This window comes from Aphis gossypii, chromosome X (genome assembly GCF_020184175.1).
Source record: "Aphis gossypii isolate Hap1 chromosome X, ASM2018417v2, whole genome shotgun sequence".
In the NCBI taxonomy this organism is placed as follows: Eukaryota; Metazoa; Arthropoda; class Insecta; order Hemiptera; family Aphididae; genus Aphis; species Aphis gossypii.
Window position 1 is genome coordinate 12,571,976 of NC_065533.1, and position 27,057 is coordinate 12,599,032.

General features: G+C 26.2%; 1 protein-coding gene across 1 annotated transcript; it reads right to left on the minus strand.

The window, feature by feature from the left end:
* LOC114126084 (annulin) lies at positions 1–27,057 on the minus strand. Its single transcript, XM_027989961.2, has 14 exons — positions 26,447–27,057; positions 11,835–12,065; positions 7,308–7,447; positions 7,072–7,201; positions 6,620–6,849; positions 6,317–6,491; positions 5,765–5,903; positions 5,393–5,662; positions 4,628–4,707; positions 4,336–4,480; positions 2,944–3,086; positions 2,059–2,228; positions 1,806–1,942; positions 1–792 (listed from the first exon to the last, which is right to left on the minus strand). Exons 1-14 carry the CDS (start codon positions 26,562–26,564, stop codon positions 657–659), a joined length of 2,244 nt encoding a protein of 747 aa, XP_027845762.1. The 5' UTR covers positions 26,565–27,057; the 3' UTR covers positions 1–656.

The window sequence follows — 27,057 nt, forward strand, 5'->3', positions numbered from 1 at the left end:
TACAATACAAATTTTGATTTATTTATATTTATACAGATAAATGTATACTTAGTTGTTAATTGGTAACAAGATTTGACGAAAAAAAACATGTACCATTACAGATTATATAGAATATACTCGTGTAAACAATTGGTTAATTTTGTGCTGATTTCAAACAGTTTACAATAAAATAGGTAGGTGAATATTATGTTGTGGAGACATATCACATATAAAAAATGTATTCTTAAATTGTAGACAAAATATCATATCTTTAGACAATCACGGCTGTATGACTACATACTTCATACACATATTTATATATATCAATAATTCTAAAGCTAATTAGCTATCCCATATCGATTAAAATACATCAGACAGTAATTTTATAGTAAAATAAATCGAATTTTGACCAGATTTTTAATATAAATATTATAAATTCAGTCAAATTCGGTTTTTTCCTTGACTTTTTAGTAGCACTATAACTAAGTAAATGGCATATTAGCTGTATGTTAAAGAAAATAAAAATAAAAATAAAAATTATTTAACTTAAAGCAATAAACAAAAAAAAAAAAAGAAACAATTCACACGCGATGTAAATAATCGTAGGTAGGTATGGAGTAGTGACTCTTATCTTATTATCGATAGGTATGAGAATATGCCATCCGTGTTCATCCATCTTACACCATAAATTGCAAATAACCATCGACGTCTTGCAATTGCTTGGATGTAAATTTCGCAGAAATTACTTGTTTTCCAGTAGATTGTGGAGTGAATTTGAACGCCACACTGGTCGTTTTTTTTGCACCAACTTTACTATTGAATACATAGTAAAATAATCATATCATTAGATTAATGTCAAAGATAAGGACTTAAAAAAATCATTTAGAGGTGGTCATCCATTTTTAAGGAGTATTATACCTATAAGAAATGTATTTTACATTTTTATGTGAAATCAGTGGTATACCTGTTGGTGAAAAATCTCATTACATCGAAACTACAATTTTTATTGTATCTTTGGTACATATATACATATATATTATATATGAATACACTCGTTACCACATACAAGTATATACCAAAACAGTCCTCAAAAAAGCCAACTTAATGTATTATTTTTATTTAGGTACCTATTTCTTAAAATCTAATAATAAAATTAAAAAACTAAAATATTTAGCAAAATTAATGTTATTTTTTAATGATTAATCGCAAATTAACTAATATTATAGGGGCTACTAAAAGCACACTTCATTAATGCCTTATCCTCATAATAAATTAGAATATAATAAAGATGTAATATTATTTTAACATAATAAAATATTTTTAAATAGTATCAATAAGTTAATATCTTCTCTAGCGAACGATCAATTCATATTTCAAAATATAACTCAAATTGAATGTAACTTTCCCATTAACGTATTCTGCAATAATCCAGCAATACTATATACACTTAAATATCGTTCTCTGCCACTATAGTTCCCGGATGGACGACCACCCGGGAATTGTAGTGGTAAAAACTTTTCCACGCATACACGTTTCTAAACCAACCGTACTCTCCCCTACAGTAAAAAACCTACAAACCGGCCATATTTTCCGGGCTTTAAAAAAATATCAATAAAAAAAAATATATATTTATATATACACACACACTTAAAATTATACGATAAGCGATTTGAGTACGTTTATGTGATAATAATATAACTGCAAGGTCATAATATGTAAATAGGTACACATATATTATAGATTACTTAAAGTGGCATCAGGTGAGCATTAAAAAAAAATCAGTTGGCTTAGTTTGTAAAAAAATTACATTAAAAGAATTTACTTACCCAATTTTGAACTCCAAGGTTTTAGGCAACGATGAACCAGCAATGAGGAATTTTCCATCTTTTAATGACAAGGGTAATGGATTTCTGAATTTCACAAGAGTCCGTACTTCACTTGATATAGCAGGTTTATCGAGCATCTATTGGAAATGTATAATTGGGTAAAATTTAATTTTATTATAATGATTTGTTTTATACAACATAAAATTATTAAACTTATTATTGCATCAAATTGGTATAATGTAAAAATTCTCACTTCGAACACAATGTCTGGTTTTCTGACTCGAAAGTCATCTTGCCCGAAATATTCATAGTCCGTGTCTACCACGCTTGCCAGACATGATATATTGAAAACATTTTGGCTTTTTACGTCTTTTCCGTAATCAAAATACGTCAATGCAGTTTGAACAAATTCGACGTTCGACCCTGTCAAACAGTGTAGTTTTGTAACTGTGATTTAAGTTTATGTTCAACATTGTATTTTAAAACTTATAACAGAAATCAGCTACAATTATTGGAGTATGGATAACAACTTAATAAATTTAAATACAATATAAAGTGTATTCGATTCGTTTTGTACAATTTTACAGTTATTTAAATGTGTTGTTTTAATAGATATTCAAAGTATCAAAAAATGTGCAAATTAATTAATATTGAAACATTTTTATAATTTTTAATTTAAATACGTAGGTACTTGAGGTTTATACATTTTTAATAACCAAATTTTGAAAATATAGGTTAACAAATTGAATTAGAAAATAATCCAATATAGAATTAGTTTTAAAATAATTATAATGGATTTAATAACAATAATAAATCGTTCCATTAATCCAAACTATAAAATAATATTTTGTCCTATTATGAGTACGTAATTATTTTTGGTATGCTTATGAGTTATTTGAGGCCTTGAGGGAACAAATCAATGACAAAATAATGACATCATTTGTTTTATACTTTTTACATGTTAACAAAAAATCGAAACTTGGAACCCCTTTGAAAAATTCCTGAGTACGCTCTTGGTATGCATATTCTAATCTTGCAAAGTCAAACAGCCAATCTACCAGTCATGAAAGTTTACAAAAATGCACTCATTTCACTGTTTACATAGGCTTACGTCATTTTTATACACAGAGACTCTTACCTGGATCGTGAAGCACTACTTTTTCTTGTTCGATTTTGGTGATGAGAGATCCATTTTTACCGGTATAGTCAACCGTGTCGACTCGCAATATCACTTTTACTGTGTAATCTTTATGACCTTTGTTCGTGATTCTCACCGCAACCCTAAATTGATTAAAATAAATCATCTTAAAAATGCATTATAATAACCAATAGGTTAAAAATTAGGGGCGTTTCTAAGGGGTGATTGGAGGATGGGCATTCGCTCGCCCTCCTTAACATTTTTAATGTATACAAATTAATGTCTTTGTTAACAAAATAATAAAATGATCAATGATCAACATTTTAATTTAATAGTGAATTTCTCCGTTATGAGCAGAAAAAAACTAATAATCATATTAATACCTAATAATTATTATCAACGAATAGGTAAATATTTTTAAATAAAGATAATATTTATGTGGTATTGGTTATCGAAACGAATATTATCACGAATTATCGATATACCGTATATGTTTAATTGAATCGATATTCAATACCTAGTCACGAAGTATTACTTGTTACTTGTTATTACTTATCGGTAATCGTCGTGCAGTTAGATGTGTTAGGTACTGTGTTATTATACTTTTTAAATAGTTTTCATATTTTACTGTTTAATTTACAGAAAAGTTACTAATAAATAACAATATTTTTTGTTTGATTGACTGAGTTCATTTTTGTTTGAAAATATTAGTGACTGGTATGACAAAATTCAAAATGCAAACAAAAGTAAAATAATTATTTCAAATAATATTACTTCATGGCTTACTAATAAACATAAGGAATTACAGAATTGTCGAATAGTGAATCAATAATTTCTGCTACCACTACTTTAACTAATACAACTATACTATTCATACAACAATCGTCATTTCGATTTCTAAAGATGAAGAACCACTGAAATCGTCTACTGTTTCAATTTAAACTCGTAATTTAAGTCGATTCAGTTTCAAGTTGGTATGATTTTAATTTATTAAAATTGTGAATTAATTACAGAGATCAAATTTGCCTGATTATATTGTGATATGGGTATATATCATGTAAGTCCTATGGTGTATCGCTATTATTTTATTATAATAACTTAACTATAACAATTAACTTTTATTTTCACTTATTTAATATAAATTATTTTTAATTGATAATACTGTTAATATATGTATATATATATTACAAATAATTAGTTTTTAAGTAGAAATATTATTGAAACATTTAGAACAAGAATTATTTTAATGTTTTTACTTTTTTATTTAAGTACCTACCCAATGTTTAAGTTTGAAATTTACAAAAATACAAACTAATAACACTGAATAGTTGGCAATCGTACAAACTATACAAACTATTAGCTAATGTTAAATTAAAATAACTCAATTCAAACCTGAAGTTTTCTCCCACAATAATATCATCGACCAACTCGAAATCAAATTTAATTTCATTAAAATCTTCATTCAAATAATAACGGCTAAATATACTATTATTTTGCTTTAATGCTTTATGCATAGTGATCCTTTCTTCGGTTGATTCTGAAAAAAAACATTAAAAAGACCCAACATTTTATAAAAAAAAAAAATATGTTTATACACACATTTATCAATATAACCATTTTTTTTTTTATGAAAGTATACCAATGTATTAAATGTAAACCCCTTATAAATTATATTAAAACTTACTTTCAGGGTATTTGTAGTTGTTTGTAATGTTTTCCTGTTCCCATTTTCCAACCGCTTTCGTACAGATTAATTTGCCAATTCTAATAGATATACACAAATGCACATAATTGATAAACGATTATCTATAATATGACGTACTACGGTCTACGACCAATGCCGGATCAATGACACCGTTAAGACCTGAAGAAAATGCAGTTAGTAATTTAACTAATTGAAGCCCTCTATTGAAAACAATTTACTTATGGTTTTTTTATGTTCTCAAAACAACTTATTTATTTCTTCAATATATAGCTATATAGAATAATATTGGTTAAAATAACTTAAAAGTACCAAAATATAAATACCTTCATAACAAAAAGATACAGAATACAAGACCATAAATAGTTTTTTTAAACATATTTCCATTATGATTTGGATAGTATGTAATTTAAAAATATGAGTGTGTACCTTTAATTTCTAAAGGACTTATTTTTTTTATATAATATAATGAAATAAATTATAAAAACTTAAAAGGATACAACACACTTATTTTAATACTCTTAAAAGCCTGTATTATTATCCATACAGAAAATATATTTATACCGAATATAAAAGAAGACAATATTGATATAAAGTATAAAGATAATTGTTATAGATAGCTATAAAAATCTAGGAGGTCTTTAAAAAATTCCATCATCTTGAGCAATATTCCATCTTTCGCATTGACACTAAATCCGGCATTGATTTCAACATAAGCAGTTGTGTTATCATATAAACAAGACTTACGCTTCCGTGTCCTTTCTTAACAACTTCATTGGCTGAGATATACCATAGTATCTCCAATACACTTTGTCGGCGTTTACTTCGGAGTACACGAAAGCTGTGTCATACGGTGCTCTTATGTCACCATTTCTGACAGCTGTAACGCTGGCTGGACCACATTTGAACTGACCTTCGCTCAGCTCCTGCGGTGTAGCATCGATCACTTGCCAGCTTCGATCCAAGACGTTCAGATCGGGCCTAGCCATCCAAACCTCGTTCCACACATGATAGTTCCTGCGATTAACCGCGGTATACGGTTTAGTATACGTAAAACGTGTGTTATAAACCTACCTATTGATTTTTGTTACATGGCTTATCTATACAATAAGTACTTACCAAATTGAGTCAGTTTGTAATTCTTCTATTATTTTTCCTTCGTCATCGACCAAGTAATCGATCGTCAAACTATTTTGTGTATCATGAGCAGCGCAATATGCGGTCACTGGACGGCAAGGTATTCCGATAGCTCTGCACACTATACACGTGAATTATATTATGGGAAATTCACAATTAATTATAAGTATATAAAATAATAATCAAATTTCAAAGTTGTCTATACAGGTAATATTAAATATATATTCACTAAAAAAAACGCATTTGTTGAAAATCGCTTTAAACCAAATACAAGTTCATTAAACAATGAGTAACCATATAAAATAAAATGTTAATATCAATTAAATATAACTAAATAATCTATATGTATAGGGTATAAGATATTTACAAAAATATAATAACATTTTTAAGTATTTATTATTTTTTTTTAATGGAAACTCGAAATGTATTGTTTGAATCGAACAAAATAATGTACCTATCCAATAATTTGAAGTATTTGGTATACTTATTTTTCCTTAAAATTTTTTTAAATAGGTATTAATAACTTTTAACAACCTGTAGTTAATACTCCAGCGTACACCCAACACTGTCCGTATTTAACAGGTTTTTTCGTTTTAATGAATTGATTTAAAATATCTTCGCTTCCTAGCCAATTAATGGGTGCGGTGCCGCCGGAAAAATCTTCAGTCCAATTGCCTTGAACAACTCCTAACTCATCAGGGGCGTTAACCTATTTACAAAAAATCACGAACATATAAACAATGTTATGGTTGTAACTTTCCAAAGTAGAATAAGATTTTCATAGTTTTTACTTTACACTATTCGGAAAAGTTTTCAAAACGAACAGTTACTACTCACCGCGGCTGATAGGTTTCGTGATACTTTTACTGGGTCACTGCAGTGTATGAGTGCTAATCTTCGGATTTTTAATAATAACAAAAAACTGCTTTCTAACATGTTCTTTTGAAATTGGCCATATTTCCACATCACTTCTTTCTGCCTACTGTGACTTCCACGCCACATGAGACCTTCCTCACTCAACACGTACTCGTCACGCAGTGCATCATCCTTTATGTAAACTTCATCCGCTTCAGGAAAAACATAGTTTCGATTATATACACGTAATATTACATACACGTTAAAAGGTTGACATGTTAATAAATAAAATTAACTTCTATTAATTTAGTTAAATCAACATCAAAAACACGAACTTTTAACTTATAAGCCACAATAACAAATATATTACTCACATACATATTTTATACATTAGTTCAAAGTACGCATTATATCAATAATTTTTTAGGACTTACTTGGACACCATGGATTAAACAGTATGTAAATCGGATTTCCTTGTGCTGAGAACATAGCCGCTTCTTCTCCTGATCGGGTGTCTACGTCAAATATCCATTGTCCCACAATACAGTTATTCGGAGGAGTAATCTATAAACCGTTATATTTAATCTATAAAATTAGCTATAACCTAATATCAACTTCGTCTAATTATTTAATTTAAATATATAATATAGATTGTATTAAAAATATTTACCCTAACGCTGAGTATATCTGTGTCCACGCTATCAGAAGACATCACATACGCTGACCAGTGGCCATTGCCGTTACTTGGATTAGCCTTTAAAGGCACAGCAGCCATAGTATCATTTCCAAAGCTCGAATCTCCTCCCATTTCTGAAATATATCAACTTTAACTATATATAAATATTCCGTAATAAAAATTAGAATTATTTGAACGTGATCTGTACGTAATACTATTCTTAATTCTAATAAGTATTCACCAAAATAATTTTGTGTTTACTGTAATGTTTACTGTTATCTATTAGTTAACTACTAGATCATATAGCATTTTTAATGAAATATTTTATAATTTGTTCTTTTTGAGAACTGTGCTAATAACTTCTTGTTTGTGTTTATTTTTATAATCATGCATTATTATTCTTAATATGTCTGTATGCCGTATACCACGTATTCATATTATTATTAAAACAAGTAATTACTGATTAATATTAATCAGTTCTAATTTATGAAAAAAAAAAAAAATTCAATTTTTAATTTATAATCATGATATAATAATATTATACAATATGCATTATCAATAACAATTTTATTATATTTATTATTTGATTATTTATAAATAAATGCAATTTTAAAGGCTAAAAGGCTAAATAGTATGTCATACTACTTTGAAAATGTATACTCCATAAAATTAGTAACTAAAAATAAAAAAAAATAAAAAAATAATTTATTGTTTATACTCTACTCCCTAAATATTACATGTCTGCAGAATCTTACACAGGTGGTTTATGAGGGGTTACATATAGGCAATTAATTTTCCCAATGTCAAATTCTTTTAAATACCTATTAATACATTATATGTAATGATTTAATCATCTGTAAACACAAATTTCCATCTTAAATTTCAAAATGTCTGTTTGAGTACCTTGCCTATTACTTTTTAACTTGGCCTATCTTCTGCCCATAGATCTAATATATCTCTGTTTCAAATTTCGTCGTAATTGGTTCAGCCGTTTAGGAATGCATAAAGGACAAACTAACAGACAAACAAAAATTCAACGAATTTAACACACAGTTTGAGACATATAAGAGGAGGATTTTTAACGGGCTACGAAGTGCACAGATTCAGCTAGTTATTACCTACATAATTCAAACATTTCAAATTCTAATAGAAATGAAGTTCACCATATCCTTGACTTTTTTTTTCTTAATATATTATCTTATCCCAAAGACCCACTAAATCTCCACTATTAGTCGTATTAATGGTATAATTAATTATATACACATGACGTGGGGTATACTGATTTATTCTGTTATATATATTATATTAAATATATAAATACCTATTATTGATTATATATATATATATATATATATATATATATTATTTATTATATTTATACAAGCATTGAAGTTTATCCGGACAATTTAGTTGTTCAGCTGAAAATTTTATTAAATCTACATTTATATTGATAATATAGTAACAAATATTTAGTAACAATAAAATTACACGCCTTAATTATTATAATTATAATTTGAATATTAAGTTTTTGTCCGTTTTAACCACAGAATTTTGTTGAAAAAATAAAGTTAAGAATAACATTTAGAAAATGCAGTTTACAGTATTAGTTTAAAATTTTGCGAAAAAATGCCAAATTATTCTTAATTTATATTTAATGCGATTCTCTATTAATTCTAAAAAAAAGTTAAATAAATAAAAATGTTTATTATGTCATTTAAATAAACAGATATGGAATTGGCTCAAGATTTTGTTTAAAGAATAATAATCGTATTATGAATAGGTACCTAAGCTTATTTCTATTTGTATCGCTGTTTATCACTCAAATATACATGTAATACCTATTATACGCATTTATCATGATTCATATTAATCATATTATACTACATATAACGTGTCACTATTATGGAAAATATTGAATCAATTTATTATAATTTATATTATAGATATTATTTATTCAGTTATTACACAATGTACTCTGTATATCAAAATATGGTTTAAATTAAGTATGTGGTAGAAAAAAAAACGGACCACGTTAATAAGTATTCAAATGCAAATATTTTTAATAATAAATCCCAAACATCGGGAATCTAACAGTTGGTCAAATACGAGATAGGTATAATACAATAAATATTCTTTAGGTAAATTAAATAAAGAAAACAATAATTTATAAATTAGTTAAGGCAAAATTATTGATGTGGTATTACGAAACATGTACACTTATAACTAGCTATTAACCATTATTCACTGGCTACAAAAATCATGTAGGAGTAATCAAAAGTAAAAGTAAAATATAAATAAATATTATTTTTTTATGTAAAAGAATATTAGAAAAAATATCAAAATATATCTATCGCAGTAAAATGATAACATGAGTAGTAATGATATATATTAGTTAGCTACATATTATATTTAATTGAATTATATAAGTTTAAATTTAATAATTATAGGTAAATAGGTGTATAGGTATTTATTGTAATGTCAATATACGCCTTGTATTAGTTTGACATATGTTACCGACAATGATAATTATTGGACACTATCAAGAACTCAAGAATAATTAAAAAATTATGAAATTGTCTGTTTTGTGTAAGAATTGATAATGTTACCTAGTATTTTTTGACCATGCTAAAAATTAATACGAGAAATGATACAATGATTTCATAAAATATGAATATTTACTAGTTATTATGATCAAAATGCTAATTGTGATTATAAGGCCGAATATTTTGTTATCATCATTCAAATTAATTCTTATATGGCTAAAGCAAATTATTATGCAGGGAATAGAGTTATAAATTGAAGTATCAGTATAGCAGTGGACTTAAATATTGTAATAAATTATTCATTTTTGCTATTAACTAAAAATTTAAGACGTTTCAAAAATTCCGTAAGCAATAGAGTCAGTAAATATATATAATATATATATTTTTTTTTTTGTTAATATATTTATATATATTGTATAAATTGATTATTTCAAATATTATAACACATAGATATAAATCTACAATGTAAATGTGTATCAAATTTCCAGAAAGAAAAAGTCCATAGGGTTTTAAGTTATAACCAATGAAGTATATTATGTTTACGCTAAGCTTGAGCTAACTTGTTATGCAATAAATATGCAATTATAAAGTGGAAAATACTTTATCTGTGGATAAATATTCTCAATGACCAGCTTGTTCATAACTAATATTTTTAACATTTCCAAATATTACATTAAATAAATTTCCCTCAAATTTCAAACATAAGCACATATAGCTATCAAATAATTATTTTGTTTCACTTAAACTATACAAAATTAATTAATATACCTATTCTATTACACTGTTTATAACGTGTTCATATAACGATTTGTGTACCTTAATAGTTAAATCTCATTAAGTGTACTGATTTTACTGAAGTCGAAAAATGTGATTATTATTTATTCATACAACATACTTCAGTGATAAAATAAATATGATATATTATTTTAAGAACTGGGTCGAATGAATTTTTTTTTCAAAGAATATTGTTTTATAACAAAAACGTAAGGCCCGTCGATTTAGTGGCCTAGAAAAAAATTAGAAATAATTCAACTGGGACAAGGATGAAACAAAAGAGAAAAACTGTTTTAAATAATCATCTGGTTGTATTTTTTAATGATTACACATGTTCACGTGCATTATGTGCACCTACTATATTTTTAATGCATAATGTGCAACACGTATACTGTACGTCATATACGCGTATGTTAATTTTTACTGTAACTCGGTGCCTACGTCACACGGGGTTCAGTTGTCGTTAATATAGGTAATAGTTAATTAATATTTATGCAATCATAACACCGATACAGGAGTGTTGTGCTAGGTCAAAAACACCTACTCGTCGGGTTGGACGCATTTCCTATGTACAATCGACAGTAAATAATAATGCATTATGAATGGTTTTAATGACTAACATCGTGTTTTCATTTAACACGTATTGCCATCTAGGTATAATGCAGATATTGTGTGTGGTGGCTATAATCATTGTTCATTTTTTTTTTATTGAATTTTTATTAGGAAATCTTAATGCACCTATTTCATGATTGTCATATTATCAATTATTGACACTACGATCTACTGAGAGTTTTTTGTTTGCGTTTAATAGTTTTAAAAATTATTCAGAAAACTATTCGAGGCTGATTCGGGATTGGTTAACATAATCCTTATTCAACATCCATAATGCATGCATCGTGTTATCGGACGGGGATAACATTCAATTGTATTATTTGTCAATTTTTTTATTGTTTTTAGCTATCCAGTATCCACTTATAACACCCATTGTCTTATGAAAATACCAATTAAACCGTACAACATTATTTTGATATTATCATAGTTTTTCAGCATGATGGTCATATTTGTTTTTGCACTTAACAACTATATGTGCATTAACTTAACCAAGCAAAAATATTTGTGCCTAACTTAATAAATAATAATACCGTACATCTACACGACTATATTACATTAGGTAGGTACCTATAATAAAGTTAAAGGTTATTACCAGCCAATTTGAACATAAATGACACACTGTCATTAGCCTTGTCATACTCTCTGTCGAATTTCAAGTAAAAACAAACTGGTAGTCCTCTGCGTACCACTAAAGTTGGATTATTTCCATGCATACAATAATACTTATCGGTCCTGTGTTTTTGTCCATTCTTTTGGTAGCAGTAATCAATCCATTCTAGATTAAGTGGAGGAATATTAGGCTTGTTTGTCGATCGGCGAAACACTGCAAAATAAAACCAACATTTTAATTTAACATTTATACAGTAAAAAAGTAATTTTATGATTTATGAGTGATGGGTAAAACTTCTTCGACATCATTTTTATTGAATATATATAATAATAATTAATAATATCTAGTTATACATAATGTATGTCAAGTTTATTTTTATATTAATGCGCATATTTTAAATATATATCGACGTTTCCAACGAAGAAGGACGTAACTCAATTTTTATCATTTTTCAGAAGAACAGTTTAAAGTTGTATAATTTAAATTCTTATTTTAAATTTCAAGTATTTAATACTTAACCTGTTTTAATATTTATATTGTTGAGTGTTAAATGAAAAATTGCAATTGTTTTCTTTAAAAATATATTTCTATAACCTAATTTTAATTATATAATTATATTTTACTATTTTATCTAACTTACGTCTCTTTCGGCGAGAAAAGAATTACACGGAAAGAAAAATGTATAATATTATAAACTATAACTAATTATTTTTTTAATGCATCATATTCTATGTTGCATTGTGAAATCAATAAAAGTAAAAAAAACAATTAATAATATAATGATGTTAAGTTTATTGTTTAATTACACTCATTATTAGTTAATATTATAATAAAGTAAAGTCTTAATATTAAGTCTATAAGCCTTTATAGTTTATATAGACATATTATTATTATTAGGTACATTGAAAGGATAAGTTCTTTGTTACACAGTGATACGAGATATTTTTTTAAGGAATTCAATTGGAATTTTTCCTTCTTAAGCTTTTGAAATAGAGGTTTGTTTTTGGTGTCTTCCCATATTTTTTTGATGAAATTATGTCAACGTTAACAAAATCTGTTGTGTTGTAATCATGTTTTACTTTTAAAATAAAAGGAGTACCATTATTATAATTCCATTATTTCTATAATATTATTCCATTTTACAGTTTCTTTATTGTTATTGAGGTTTTCCAATTTTAGTTTCTTATTTTAAACTAATAACTTAAAGTTCAAAAAGTCTTCATTAGACAATTCGTAAACCACATACAACTTTTTATTGAGTTTGACACAACAATGTCATCGTCCATTAAGATAGATCATAAATTATTTTGCCTTTTTTGGCATATTCAATGCGGTTTAGTGCATACTGTCACTTTCATTTTGAGTGTGCCCTTTCTCAAAAAAATCTATGAATGTTGGTAACCCATTTAAAAACCAAATTCATTTTTAAAAGAATTTATGTTTTAAAAATCAATTAAAAAAATGCACCATGTACAATAATTTTCACATATGATTTATATATTCTGTAATATAATATTAGTTTAAGAGTAGTATATATTTTTAATGTAAAAAAATATTACGTTTTTATCTTTTTTATAAATAATCCAGTCGTTACAGTAAATAGTAATGTGATTAGATATATATAAGTAAAAGTTACGAGTTCAGACACGTTTCTAGATATAAAATCAATATAGGTACCTACAAACATATTTTTTTGATTTTGTCCACACGCGAGAGAATAGTGAAAGAAAATTTCTTAATGTAAATGTTTTTTTCTCGTGTTTGGGTTTTTCGTGGGCCGCGCAACGTTTATAACATAGTATCCTTGTACTACACGTGCATAAACGTACGTCACATGCACGGGCCACCGGATATTATGATACTCGTATACACTGAGTAGGACGAAATTGCATAAGATGTATGTAAACAACAAGAACCACATTGACAAATGATGATGATGATGATGACGATTACGACAACATTACCCATATTTAATCGCCGCCGTCGCTGTACACAATAATGACGACGATATATACTCCGGAGGGCAAGCGATTAGTGGGCCGGCGTGGGCGTATCCGTACAATTGCGGGAGCGTGTAAATAAAAATTACATTTTTAACGCACTCATCTCGAAGTCATTCCGAAAGTTTTGTACACAAGACATAGAACGAAGTGACAGTATAATAGAAAAAAACTGAAATTTGCAGAACAAATACAGTCCTCGTATCCTTGTTGTCGCTACTCCTGTCACAAATATCACATACTTTAATGAGCTTAGTACTTATCATACTAGGTATTTAAAATACAGTTTAATAAAAAAAAAAAATTCAATGACTAGAATTTTTTTTTATATTTATAGGTAATAAGTATACAAGTTTAACGAATGCGCCGTCTATAATTGAATTAAGCTACATAGGCAATAAGATTTACACTATTCATCGGTTATGATTCTTGTGCATATAATGGTCGAAAAAAAAATAATTTTAAAAAGTGATTAACGTTATTTATCTACAACCTATATAGTATATAGGTACCTGTCTAAAATCTATTAACTTTTACTTGTAATCAGAAATTTTAGATTTTTTAAATACAAATTATACAGGACTACGTAAAACAATATTTATATGTAGGAAGATAATATCTACAAGTACATACTAGTACTAGTTACCTAATACCTATAACATAAATAGGTATATACTGATATAAGCTAGTAATACAAGATATTGCGATCTCTTTTTCTGTATGTTACAAAAATTTTGATTAAAGACATTTATTGTATCCGTAAGGCCGTCACACTGTATAACTAAGTATTAATGATAAAGCAAAAAAAACATTATTTTTTTTTTTTTTTGACAATGTTTATGATTTTTTTTTAATAGAACCTAACCTAAAGTATAGAAATGTAGTGGTTTCATTATTTACCTACTGACAAAATATCAATGTTGGCTGTAGCTTAATTTAAACAAACATAATACGTAGTTATATTTTAGTATTTTACACATTTAATTACTCTTTAATTTATTGTATATTCTCTTATAATAGTAAAATTTTGTTATAAGAATAATATTAAAGTCTATAGATCATCCTGACTGCCGTAACTAGTTGTGTGGAGTTTTGTGGGTTTAGCAGTTAACATCTTTCCAACGTAGATTTAACCTCCACATTGTTTACTGTTTTTTTTTAGAAATGTCAATGTTTAAAAATAAAAATAAAATTGTTTTAAAAACAAACTCTTTATTGTTACATTATTTATATTAACTTTTAGCTTAAATATTGTATACATATAGATATATATACAGTGGATGCCGCTTATAAGACTCACTTTGGGACCAGCACAAAGTGAATCTTACAACCGAATAAATCTTATTAGCGAAGCAGAAAAAAACAGAAATTTGAATTATTTATGAATTTTATTTTACTTCGATCTATTTGTTTTACATAATACACACACTATAAAACATAAATCCAAACCAGTAATAATCGACAATAATATGTAACTTTTCAAAACCAATTTATCTCTACATTTTAACCAAAAATGTTTGGTTTCTACCAATTTCTTTTTTTACGAAATTTGAGTCTTATAACTAGGGTTTGGATTTGAAAGCAATATAATCAATAACAAAAAGCAATTCAAAAATATACTACAAAATTAAATATACTAACTAGGTAGTTGGTATTAAAAAAAAATCACTACAATGTACCATGATAAGCTGTCTTCTTGAACGTTGACGTATTGGGCTCAAAATATTTTTATACATCGAAAAAAGTCTTTCTGCGTCCACCAAAGTTACCGGGGCGTATTTTATACATAATTAAATAATAATTAACTAAATTAAGATGCACATGATTTACATGTTAAATCGCTATCGCTCGTTGTTTCAAAAAAAAAGAAAAAAAGCAAAAAAAAAATACACCCATCTCTTAGAAATTAAATAAAACACATTTATTTTTGTATAAAAATTATTTTTCTATTATGATTATTAAAAGAGGACTTTTGCCTTCCAATTCAAACACTACTTAAACCGAATTTTTTATAATGTATACGTATATAGAATACGTCCCGACCGTTCCAGACGATTTTTGAGCCTCTCTTATATCCACGAGTCTTATGAGTAGTATCCATTATATATAATCAAAAATTGTTAAAGTATTTTAAATAATATTCTGCTGGTTGCTGGGTACACACAGGGACAACAATAATTTAAAACAAAACAGCGCCTATGTTTAACAACTTAGACCATCTCGTCTGTGAAAAAAAATTTTTATTATGCTTGTGTTTATGTTAGTTGTTACTACATTATGTAGACCGGAAAATTATGTTCAACATAAGCAATATATTGTAATGCTTGACTTGGTGTGGGTGATGGATAAAAATATCAAAACACATGAGTGCGAGTCGTTAAAATATTAGTAGCACAAAACTATTTAAAATATATATTTTAGGGATTAATGTATTAAACACACATGTGACATGTATTTTAACCAATAAAGTAGGATAAAACCTCAATGTTCCATTTTGAAATGGCATAATATTGTAATAATTATTATTACTGTAACGCAATATAATTTGGATACGCTAAAAATACACTGAATGATCGTTGTCGGCATATGGACCACTCTCACGTGTACCTAATACCGCAGTGAGTAGGTGGTTCTTTATTCTGTTCACGGTAGATTTTTTTTTATATATATAAAATTAGCGTACTATATTATTATAGAAGTACTTGAAGTCTAAAAATACGAATTCGCGCTGAGCGAGCGCGTTGTGCCTGACGTTTCGTAACATTCGATAACAAGACATAATAATGATATTATAAATAATATAATTATGACTTGTTGGCAGTACGACTTTTTTCGCACGAGTAGGTATACATACTATAAATACAAACTAATATTATCTGTACTGTACAATCCTAATATACTTAATGTATAAAAAGTAAAAATGTACGAGTATTATTATTTTGTTTTATTGAATGTAAATGCTACAATAAAACATTAAAAAAAAAAACAATAATGTTATTTACTAAAAATGTACATCAATTCCAAAATATATTAGTTAATGGTTTTGATATTTTAATCTTAATATAATATGACATATTATTATTTTAGATTCTAAGTGAAGCGAGAAATGTATAGGTTTTAGTGTTTTATAATGATATTGTTTATTTATTTATTTATTTTTTATGTAAACCCTTTCTCCTCCTAAACTTGCTCAAAAGTATCAAGTGTAGCATCTTTTCTGAAAGGTAATGTTTTTGAACTGGTACTTTAAAGAGGTCATTTTTCGATTTTTGAAATAGTTATTAATGCCACAGGGAAAACACTGAAAAATTACGAAAATATGGGATTTCAATTTCTAACGCTTTGTTTATCACTACCTATAGAAACGAATAATATTTAAATATTTAATGAAATAAAAAATATTCTTTCGTCCGTTCGGAATCGTTTTTTATCGATTGTAATAATTGCATTCAAATTGAATACTGCAAAATTACACTATCCTGACCGAAGGGACAATATGGAAAAACTTCTTCCACTGCAATGCTGACCTACTTTTTTTTTGTTATAGATAATACTCATATTAATTTATAATTTTATATTCAAAATGAATAATTATATTTTTTATAATAAAATGCTGATTAAAAAAAAAAAGTACGTTGGTATAATAATTTAGTATTGCGTATAATAGATACGATTATTATTTATCATCATATAACAAAGAATTGTATCATTTTGAATTGCATAACTTACCAATTTCCATATTTACATTATACGTCCATAAGACTATTTTATCGATTGTATCAAATATAACATACCTAGTTAAATATGATTTCAGTTTTCAATTCATCTACAAAAACTAATAAAAATAACAAATTTTATCTACGCATTTCTATCTATAATATTTTTTGGTACATGTAACAAAAATAATCGGCTTTATTTAGATTTATATATAGATATATAAATATGTAATATGAACGCTATTTGTACACAAGCACGCTCCACTATAAGTTCATCTATCAGGTTTAAAAAATATGGGGACTACATGGTTCTACTTATGTATTGCCTTTAAGAGGATATCAGCGCACTATTTGTTTTCTTTCTCTGGCCCACGCTCAACATAAACAAAACGCATTTACGCAGAATCATTTTTTCTATATTTTTAACTAATCTTAGAGTAAAATCACCCGTTACAAAAAAGATAGATAATAATATTTTTGAGGGAATGAAATATCTATTTTATATTTTATTGTTATTTGACTTTGTATTTGATTTTCAAAATAAACAAAATAATGTTATAAATTTAAACGATGTTTAACCATATTTTGACAAATAGATATGTTATTTCCTTAAAAATATTATTTTCTATCTTTTTATAATAGGTGTTTTTATTCATAAAACCATAAAAAAAAATGATTCTGCGTAAATGTGTTTTGTCTATGTCGCGCGTGGGCCAGAGAGAGAAAACAAATATAGTGCGCTGACATCCTCTTAAGATTACAACATTTTTCATTCCGCGTTGAAATTAATGAAAAAAATTCCCTAAAAATTATTAACTACCATAGTTTCTGATTATAATAATATAATTGCTACATAAATAATTAGCGATATTTTCTAACGTCTTTTATCTCAACATATATTATATGAATACATAATATGTTTTGTACAAACTATAGGTAGGTATATGTATTGTGTTACCTATTTATAATAATAATCATTTAATTTTTAAATAACGTTCACAATTTAACCAATAGATATGGCATAAGTCATAAAAATAATACACCTATAATTGTATTGTATTTAACATTTCACTTTAATTTTGATTATATAAAACATCTAAAATATTAAAAAGTTTTAGTAGACAGATTATGGCTATAAAAATGGAACAAAATACCTGTATACTATAATTTTTAGTTGATCACCCACACGAAATTTAACAAAATAATAATATGGTCTTAACGTTTTAGCCATAGATAAGTACAGTAATAAAACTGTACGTAATATATACATACGAAAGTATAGCGACATTGATAATACAACTTTAATGTATAATTAAAATAACTGTGTGGGAATCGGGAGATGAGATTCTATTGATAATAATGTTCGACTTGTTTTCAAAAAATATAGTTTTATTCTTTAAAAACGACACGACGCAAAATAATTTTAAAACCCGGGGATCTTGTTTTACGGTTTAGTCGTTTAGTGGGTTTTAAGTGTATCTCGTCATTGAGTTGGTTACTAATCATTAATCACTGTATAATGAATGTAGTATACTTGATTTCAATTATAGATCATTGCATAAAAAAAAAGTAGGTCAGCGCATTTCGGTGGTGGATATTTGTCCATCGTCCCTTCGGTCCTCGGATAGGATAGTGTAATTTTACTGTAGGTATTCGATTTGAATACAATATGATTGCATTCAATAAAAAAACGATTCTGAGCGGACGAGAGGATCTTTTTTATTTAATTTTATTCGTTTCTATGGTAATTAACTAAGCCGTAATTATTTTACACCACATAATCGTGAAGTTGTACATTTTTCTCCTTTAACCGCTTTTATTTCGAAAATCGAAAAATGACATCTTTAAAGTACCAGCTCAAGAACATAACCTTTCAGAAAATATGCTACACTTGTACATTTGAGCAAGTTTAGGGGGAGAAAAAGTGTTTACAGAATAAAAAAGAAATAAACATCATTGTAAAACCAATACATTCCTCGCTTCGCTCAGAATCTATAACTATTCTAAGCGAAAACTGTGTGTCAACCTATACTCGCACTTCTAAGGATATTTTATAATAATTTATTTATAACACTATTAGTCATATAAAGATACCTATATAATATATATAATAAGTATATAAAATAAAGATAGCACTAATTTCCAAAAACCCCGTGTGTATTATACTATTAAACAATAGGTACTTGTAAATTGTAATAGGTAATAGTATAGTTATTAACTCTAACGCTGTTTTTGTGAAATATGGTATGGGAGTCAAATGTCAATGTGTCATATACCTTTTTGCACTTTTTTTTTAGTGAGTAAAGTACTATAGGCTAGACTATAGTGCATTAATTATATTTTGAAGTCATGATAATTAACACATTAATTAAGTTATTATTATTACACGAACTATAATTGTTAATAAAAATGGATTATGATGGTCTGCGGTGGATACAATCAAAGTGGGTATATAAATTATAAATCGAAATGCAACTACAGATATTTTTGAAACACGATGATAAATATTTTTGACATTGTTTTTATAGAATTACTTTGTTATTTTGTAATTGTTGTAATTTTTTTTTTCTAATTAATTTTTTTATTATTTTATCTAACTATATACTTTTAATTATTTTAGTTACTTAACTAATAAACCCATTCTTTCAAATCAAATATAATTAAAACCGATAAATAAAAAAATAGTTTATTTTTTAATTTTTGTGAATATTTATAAAATAAATAATAAATTTTTTCTAATTCTAATAAGAACACTTATTATGAGAAATGTTGTATTAAATTTTCAAATCACAACTATTAAAATAGAAAAATTTCAATTTTAACTACCTACCTAAAGAAAATAATTTACAAATGTTGGTTATCTTAACGGAATTTGTTAATAATAAACTGTATATTTTCAGTATTTTCTAATAATATCTAAGTGCACAATTTAAAACTTTCACGAAGCCTTGTGTTATAAATTTTTAAATTTTGACTTACGATAATATTTTAAATATAAATCAAAGTGATGAGATTCCAAAATTTCTAAAAGATAAAAAAAAAGTTTGGAGACGTCAAGACAAAAACCCTATACCAATATTACATAATTTCAAAGAGTATTAAAATGATAACCATGGAATTTATTAAACACATGATGTACCAACATTAATAGATAAGATTAAAACAATTGAAAAACAAATACAAATGCTTCAATTAAATCATTGTTGTAGATATTTGATATTTATATATTATTTTATTTACAATTGATGAAAATAATATTGCACTGAATTGATTTATATATTTTAAATTAATAATGTTCTCAAACTACAAAACGTATTTAACCAAATTCTTTTTTTCTCTGCGTTCATTCGATTACGAAACAGAAACAGCTATCTCCTAATAATACATATGTATGAACTGTTATAAAAACCTATCTCTAAAAAAATCTAAATCTATTATATTGCACATAATTTAATTTGTCTGGTCATAATACGAAAACTAACGTTTATACTCTATTTCTTTTATGGCTTATATTACCAATTTTATTTTTTCGTTTTTTCTACAAGGCTCTTAAGCAACCTATATACAAAGATTTTTCATTCGGAGATGTATGTTATACCATTTAGGGTTTAATCTGAACCACGTTCAAAATTGTATTAATGACCATTGACCACGCCGTCATAGATTTTATCCCTTTACTCTTCAAAAAATCAAAATATATATTATAAGTATTCTCCCTTGAATTCTATACGTTATTTTTTGACCATGTTAACCGTCACGTCATACATCGAAAATAAAGTCGTAGTTTTCGTCTTATTATCACGTACGTGTATACCTACAACACCTTATAAATTAATACGATTTGACATTTTTATTCTTACTCAATAAATATAGCTCGTGTCAATTCTAATCAGTAAACTTTCTCTATAATCTTTCGGATCGACACGATGTTTTTCTTCCAACCAGAGAATACAGAACGGCTATAACCTATATACGTAATATGTAATAAGTATATATTATATTATTATACCCATCACGAGTCACGTCCACTCGTGAAGTGATAAAAACATCTCGTTCGACTATTTTTCATCCCATAAAAAAAATATAAGAATTACGTTTGATATTCAATACATAATTTTCTTTATTCACTTTTTTTGCTCTAAGAATATAATAATACAAACAGCATTGTTATAATCGCGGCTTCAACATTTCTCCGGATAAATTAAATATCTTAATAATAAGAGACCATCATTATAGTTTTACTCGCACTACAAATTATTATGTATAAATATTATTATTGTAATATTATTTTGTACACAATTAATGTCGTATCTTTGTGTAGTTCAAAACGTTTATAATACATTTTATTACAAAATTAAATTAATGATTTTGAAAATACAACGATAGGGAAAACGTCATAATTATGATAGCATATTGCTATTAAAATAAAATAATTATTTCTAATTAAATTAAATATTATAATTATTGTAGAGTATACCTATAACGTTGTAAATATAGGTACATTCATCTTTTGACGTTTTCTCATCATATACGATTTTAATAATACTTATAGAACTTTGACGTATTATCTGCATATTATATAACAATTATTAATTGTTGAATCATAAATAATTTGATAATTGTTTAAACTGTTTGTATAATGTATATTATATCGTAATAATAAAGTGTACGAGTTTAAAATAAATAATAATTATTAATCAAAGCTGGAGTCGATTTGTGCAATAATAATAAATAATAATGTATTAATTCACCCGAAATTACATCGGGTTTATCGTTGGGTCGACCTATTGGATTTTTTTGTTTAATATATGATCATAGATTAACATTCATTTTGGAAGAACAAATTTTAATATTGTATTTGTGTTGTTCAATAGTTCTAGTTAATTGTTCAGGGACTTTGTTTTTAATAGTACACATTACTTAAATTTAACGTTACATTTTGTAAATTGGATAATATGAAATCATGAAAAAAAGTTATTTCCTGTGTTAAAAAAAAAATAACTAATCGGTTTCGATGTTGCTAGAACTTTTGCTACACTGCAGTGCACCAATTCATATTTAAACGTATAAACCGTAGCGTGTATGATGGTTGGTATACACTTACAACGAACAAGAAATAATTCATGCTATTCGTATAATCATTATACTATATTACTATAATGAATATTGACAATACAAAAAATTGTTTTAGATAAATGTATGTATGTATGTGTGGAACAACGTGGTATGGTTTGTATACCTATCTAATATTATAAAAAGTATAATAAAATGGGATAAAAAATAATACACAATGTTTTAATATAGGTAATGAATAAAATATTTTTATAAAACTCAAGTTCCCACATAATACGGGCTACGCCATCACAATTTAAATACACGGTTAATCGATTCGAACATTTAAATTTTCTGAAGAAAATACCATAGAAAAATAATTAACATGTACACTTGAATAAAGTTACCCCTATGTAATTGTACGATTGTATGATACGTCAGTCTAGATTCGACCCATCTTATTCATGGGATGATGACATAATGTTTACAAACTATAGAAATCAACAATAGGTTATAATATGTATTATTGTTTAAATAGATAGAGGCTATAGTTTAATAACAAAGTAGATAGATATATCTTGTATTTACAACTATAAAACTGAAAGTACAGCGAATGATCTAAATTATATTTTGGTAAAAACTGATACTTAGTGTTTCCCCGTATACATTGACTTCATATTTTTTGTTTAGTTAAAATAGTATACAATTTGTGGTAAGATAAAATTTCTGTAAATAATTATTAAAAAAAATAGGGCAACTATAAAAAAATATTGCAAGATAAACGTAAAATTCTATTGATTTTAAGTATTCGTTTTTTTTTTCATTCATTATAAAATAATTTGTGATAGAAAACACGTTTTACTTTATCTGGCAATATTACTATAATCTTTTCATTGGAACTAGATACACTGTTGTAACCATCAAGAATACCCATAAATGAAGTTTAATTGTATTTTTAAAATAAATTAAACATTTTCAGTCTCCTCATATTTTGAAATAATATACATATACATGGCCAAACTGATGCTACATCGGACCTATGATCGAATTTTCTATTTTTTTCGTTGCAGGTATTAGTACCAAGTCCAATAACAATTAATAATTGTATGTACTTTGTAATATTTATGAAGTAACTATTAGTATAAAATATCAGGCGATTAAAATTTTTAAAAATAATGTTTACTTTCACAGATTTAATGAATTTTTGATTAGTATTGTTATGATCGGTATAAAAACTTGATTAAAATATTATGTATGTTTTTAGCGTTATTAAGATGTTTTTTATTTTTAAAAACCATAATGGTTATCCACGTTTTTTTTTCTCTCTATGGTAATTAAAAGTTTTTTTAAAATTCGATTTGGTCGTAAATTGTGCAGAGTAAGGTTATATTTAAATACAATTGATGACCAAATAAGTCACGCTGCAAGCAACTCATGGATTACACCTATTTCATGATATACTCGTAAATTAAAAAAAAAATAACTAACAAGTAATAATAATATTTTATATAGTACATCATTTTTAATTGTCGGTGTTTGGTGGTCAATATTGGTATAAGGTTTTAAGATAAAAAGACAAAATGTGTACTACTCATGATATTACCATATTATTTTATAATATAATACAACATTGCACATTTTTATGGTCATCATTTGTCAAATCCAAAATCGATAATAATATTGATAATATTGTAAAATGTAAATTCGTCGTAGTAAACATTGTTCATTTGTTACTGTATTGATCAGCGATTTCAAAGTTTCTTTTACTATTACGATTTATTAGCACAAAAATATTAATCTCAAAAATTAAAAAAATATAAAATAATAAAATTGATTAATTGAAAATTATTTAAATAATTTTTTGTTAATTAAAAATTTGAAAAATATTTAATGTAATTTTGATTATAAAGCATACGAAAAAATAACAATTTTTTAATCGTCTATGCTGAATATTTTTAGTAGTATTAAATATGTAAAAACTAAAAGCTGTATAATTTATTTAAGTTAATAAAAATTATTGTAATATTCTATATAATAATAATTTTTGTTAGAAAAAAATGTATTAGAATTTATTGTATTAATATATTAGAAAGTAATAAGAAATGTTATTGTTAAATATATTATATATTATCCATTAATTATTTTAATATAATAATAATTGTCGTTGACAACATTTTCAAAATAGTTACAGCATAGACATTTTGAAAAGATAAGTGGTTTACGACTCGTTTCATCCATGCAAGTAATAGAAATCCTTTTAGTAAGACAACGGACAAGATATCCTTCTGCGATGACAATGTATACCGTTTTTAAATCAAAACCGGTTGTTATTTTCATCCCACGATGACCCAGTGATGTTCGTAAATCGTATTTTTCGATATTGGGTTTTAATTTTTAACAAAAAATGATTTATTTTATAGTTATATGTATGATTGGAAATAATACTAAAATATAATAGGATCGCTATGGCTTTTAGTAAAATACATTTCTGATAAATAAAAGGTACCAATTACTACATAATATAATAATTCAATATATAATACATTTTACATTATTTATTATAACTATGTAATTATTGTTAAATTATTCGTTTTTCGATTATTTAAATTCTTAATATTTACTTTATAATATTAGGTACTATGTAATCACTTATGATGTACATAGATCATTTTCAGAAATTAAAATATGTTACTTGTTCAAAAAAATATTAAAATAAAATAAGTTATTACAATAATTGTATTGCATTAGTGTTTAGTATGAAAGTTAAATCTTAATTAAATGTTACTAAAACGAAGTATAAAATATAAAATTCTGTATTATTTAGATTATGTTTTAAATAAAGTCTATTAATTTATGTTAATATTATTAAATGGATAATATAATTATGGTTAAGTATATATCAATTATAGTATTTTAATATTACAGTATCCATTAGTATAGAGTATAGGTACTTGGTATTATAATGCACAAGTAGGTACCTGTTATATTTTAATATTATAGGTAGTATTTAAATAAATAAAAATTAAGTTTACACAAACGATTATTTTTCTTAAGTGTAGGTAGCCATTGATCGATTTACTATCTTTTTATTATCTAACTAGGTATGATCGTTGCATTAATATTAATTAAAATCCATTGATTGTAATTGTTCCAAATCCTAATAAATTAAATTAATAAAAAAACTCTAGTAGAGGTGTTAACAATATTATATAAATGAAAACTGTTTAGTCAAACATAACTATAGATTGTAACGAAAAATATTTTTTTTAAATTTTTAAATAATGTAATGTTTGTCAGTATTGTCGTGATTTTATTTACAATCGAAGTGAATAATTTGTATATAATATGCTTAAAAATTACATAATATTGTATTAATCTTTAACTCAAGTTATACTTTTAAAATTTAAACATGTAAAAATTATATTACACATTTATACGGTTTTATAAACGTTTAAATAAAGCAAATGATTTTTTTTTTCAGATGAACTCATCGTGTTTATAAAAATATGTGAAAAATTATGATTATATTGTGTCGATGTATGGTTCGTAATGAAATATAATAGTATTATGTACATTGTAGATTGTACATAACATTATGTTAATCTGAATTCATTAATAAAAATCAATAATTAATCAATGACCGGTTCGTGTGCGCTGCGTAACGTGTACAAAGTACGTGTTCGTACCGTTGTCGGCGTACGCATTAGAACAATAATAAAATTAAAAAAAAAAAAAAAAATTTTAAATAAATATCGTACGGTTACTAGAATAATAATAATAATAAAAAAAAAAATAAAAATAACACGATGTGTTTGAGATCACTTACTGTTGTTACCGGTCGGTATCACTACGAAGTTTCCGTTTGGTGTAGACGCGTCGTTACCCATCTTGCCGGTCGAGTGTTGCCGTTCGAATAACCGGCATAGTCCGAAACAATCTGTCATAGTATTCGGTCATCGGGCGTTTCAAAATGGCAGCGGAATTTTTCGTTTCTTTCTTTCTTTATTTCGTCGTCTCGACCTTATCTGAATGATTTTTAAGTATTGTATTATACACACACAACAAATCGACCCCCGTTGTGTGCGATGCGATAAACGGACTAACACACACACACACGAGCGCTCGCGCGCGTCTATACGTATTATAAGAATGTGGTGTATAATATTATACCTTTATAATAGGTATATATAAACACTCGAGTACCTACGTGTGTGTGTGTGTGTGTGTATAATATATACTGTTGTATAATAAGTGTTTGAATGTATTATGATAATTTTTTTTTTTTTTTTTATCGGAAATCCAAAAAAACAAAACGTTCACTCTATCATCGGCGGCGGTTCATAGACGAATGATTGTCCACAGCCGCCATCTACGCGGCACAAGCTATATACCTACTCGGTGCACACTTACTATGCCTGTGCATTATATATTTTTTTT

Bases quoted from the DNA above. Each gene is read 5' to 3' on its own strand.
- LOC114126084 (XM_027989961.2), bottom strand. From the start codon at position 26,564: ATGACAGATTGTTTCGGACTATGCCGGTTATTCGAACGGCAACACTCG. The intron at 5,663-5,764 runs GTAAGTACTTAT...GGTTAATCGCAG, and splicing joins TTACAAACTGACTCAATTTG to GAACTATCATGTGTGGAACG. The intron at 793-1,805 runs GTAAGTAAATTC...TGTATTCAATAG, and splicing joins ACCTTGGAGTTCAAAATTGG to TAAAGTTGGTGCAAAAAAAA.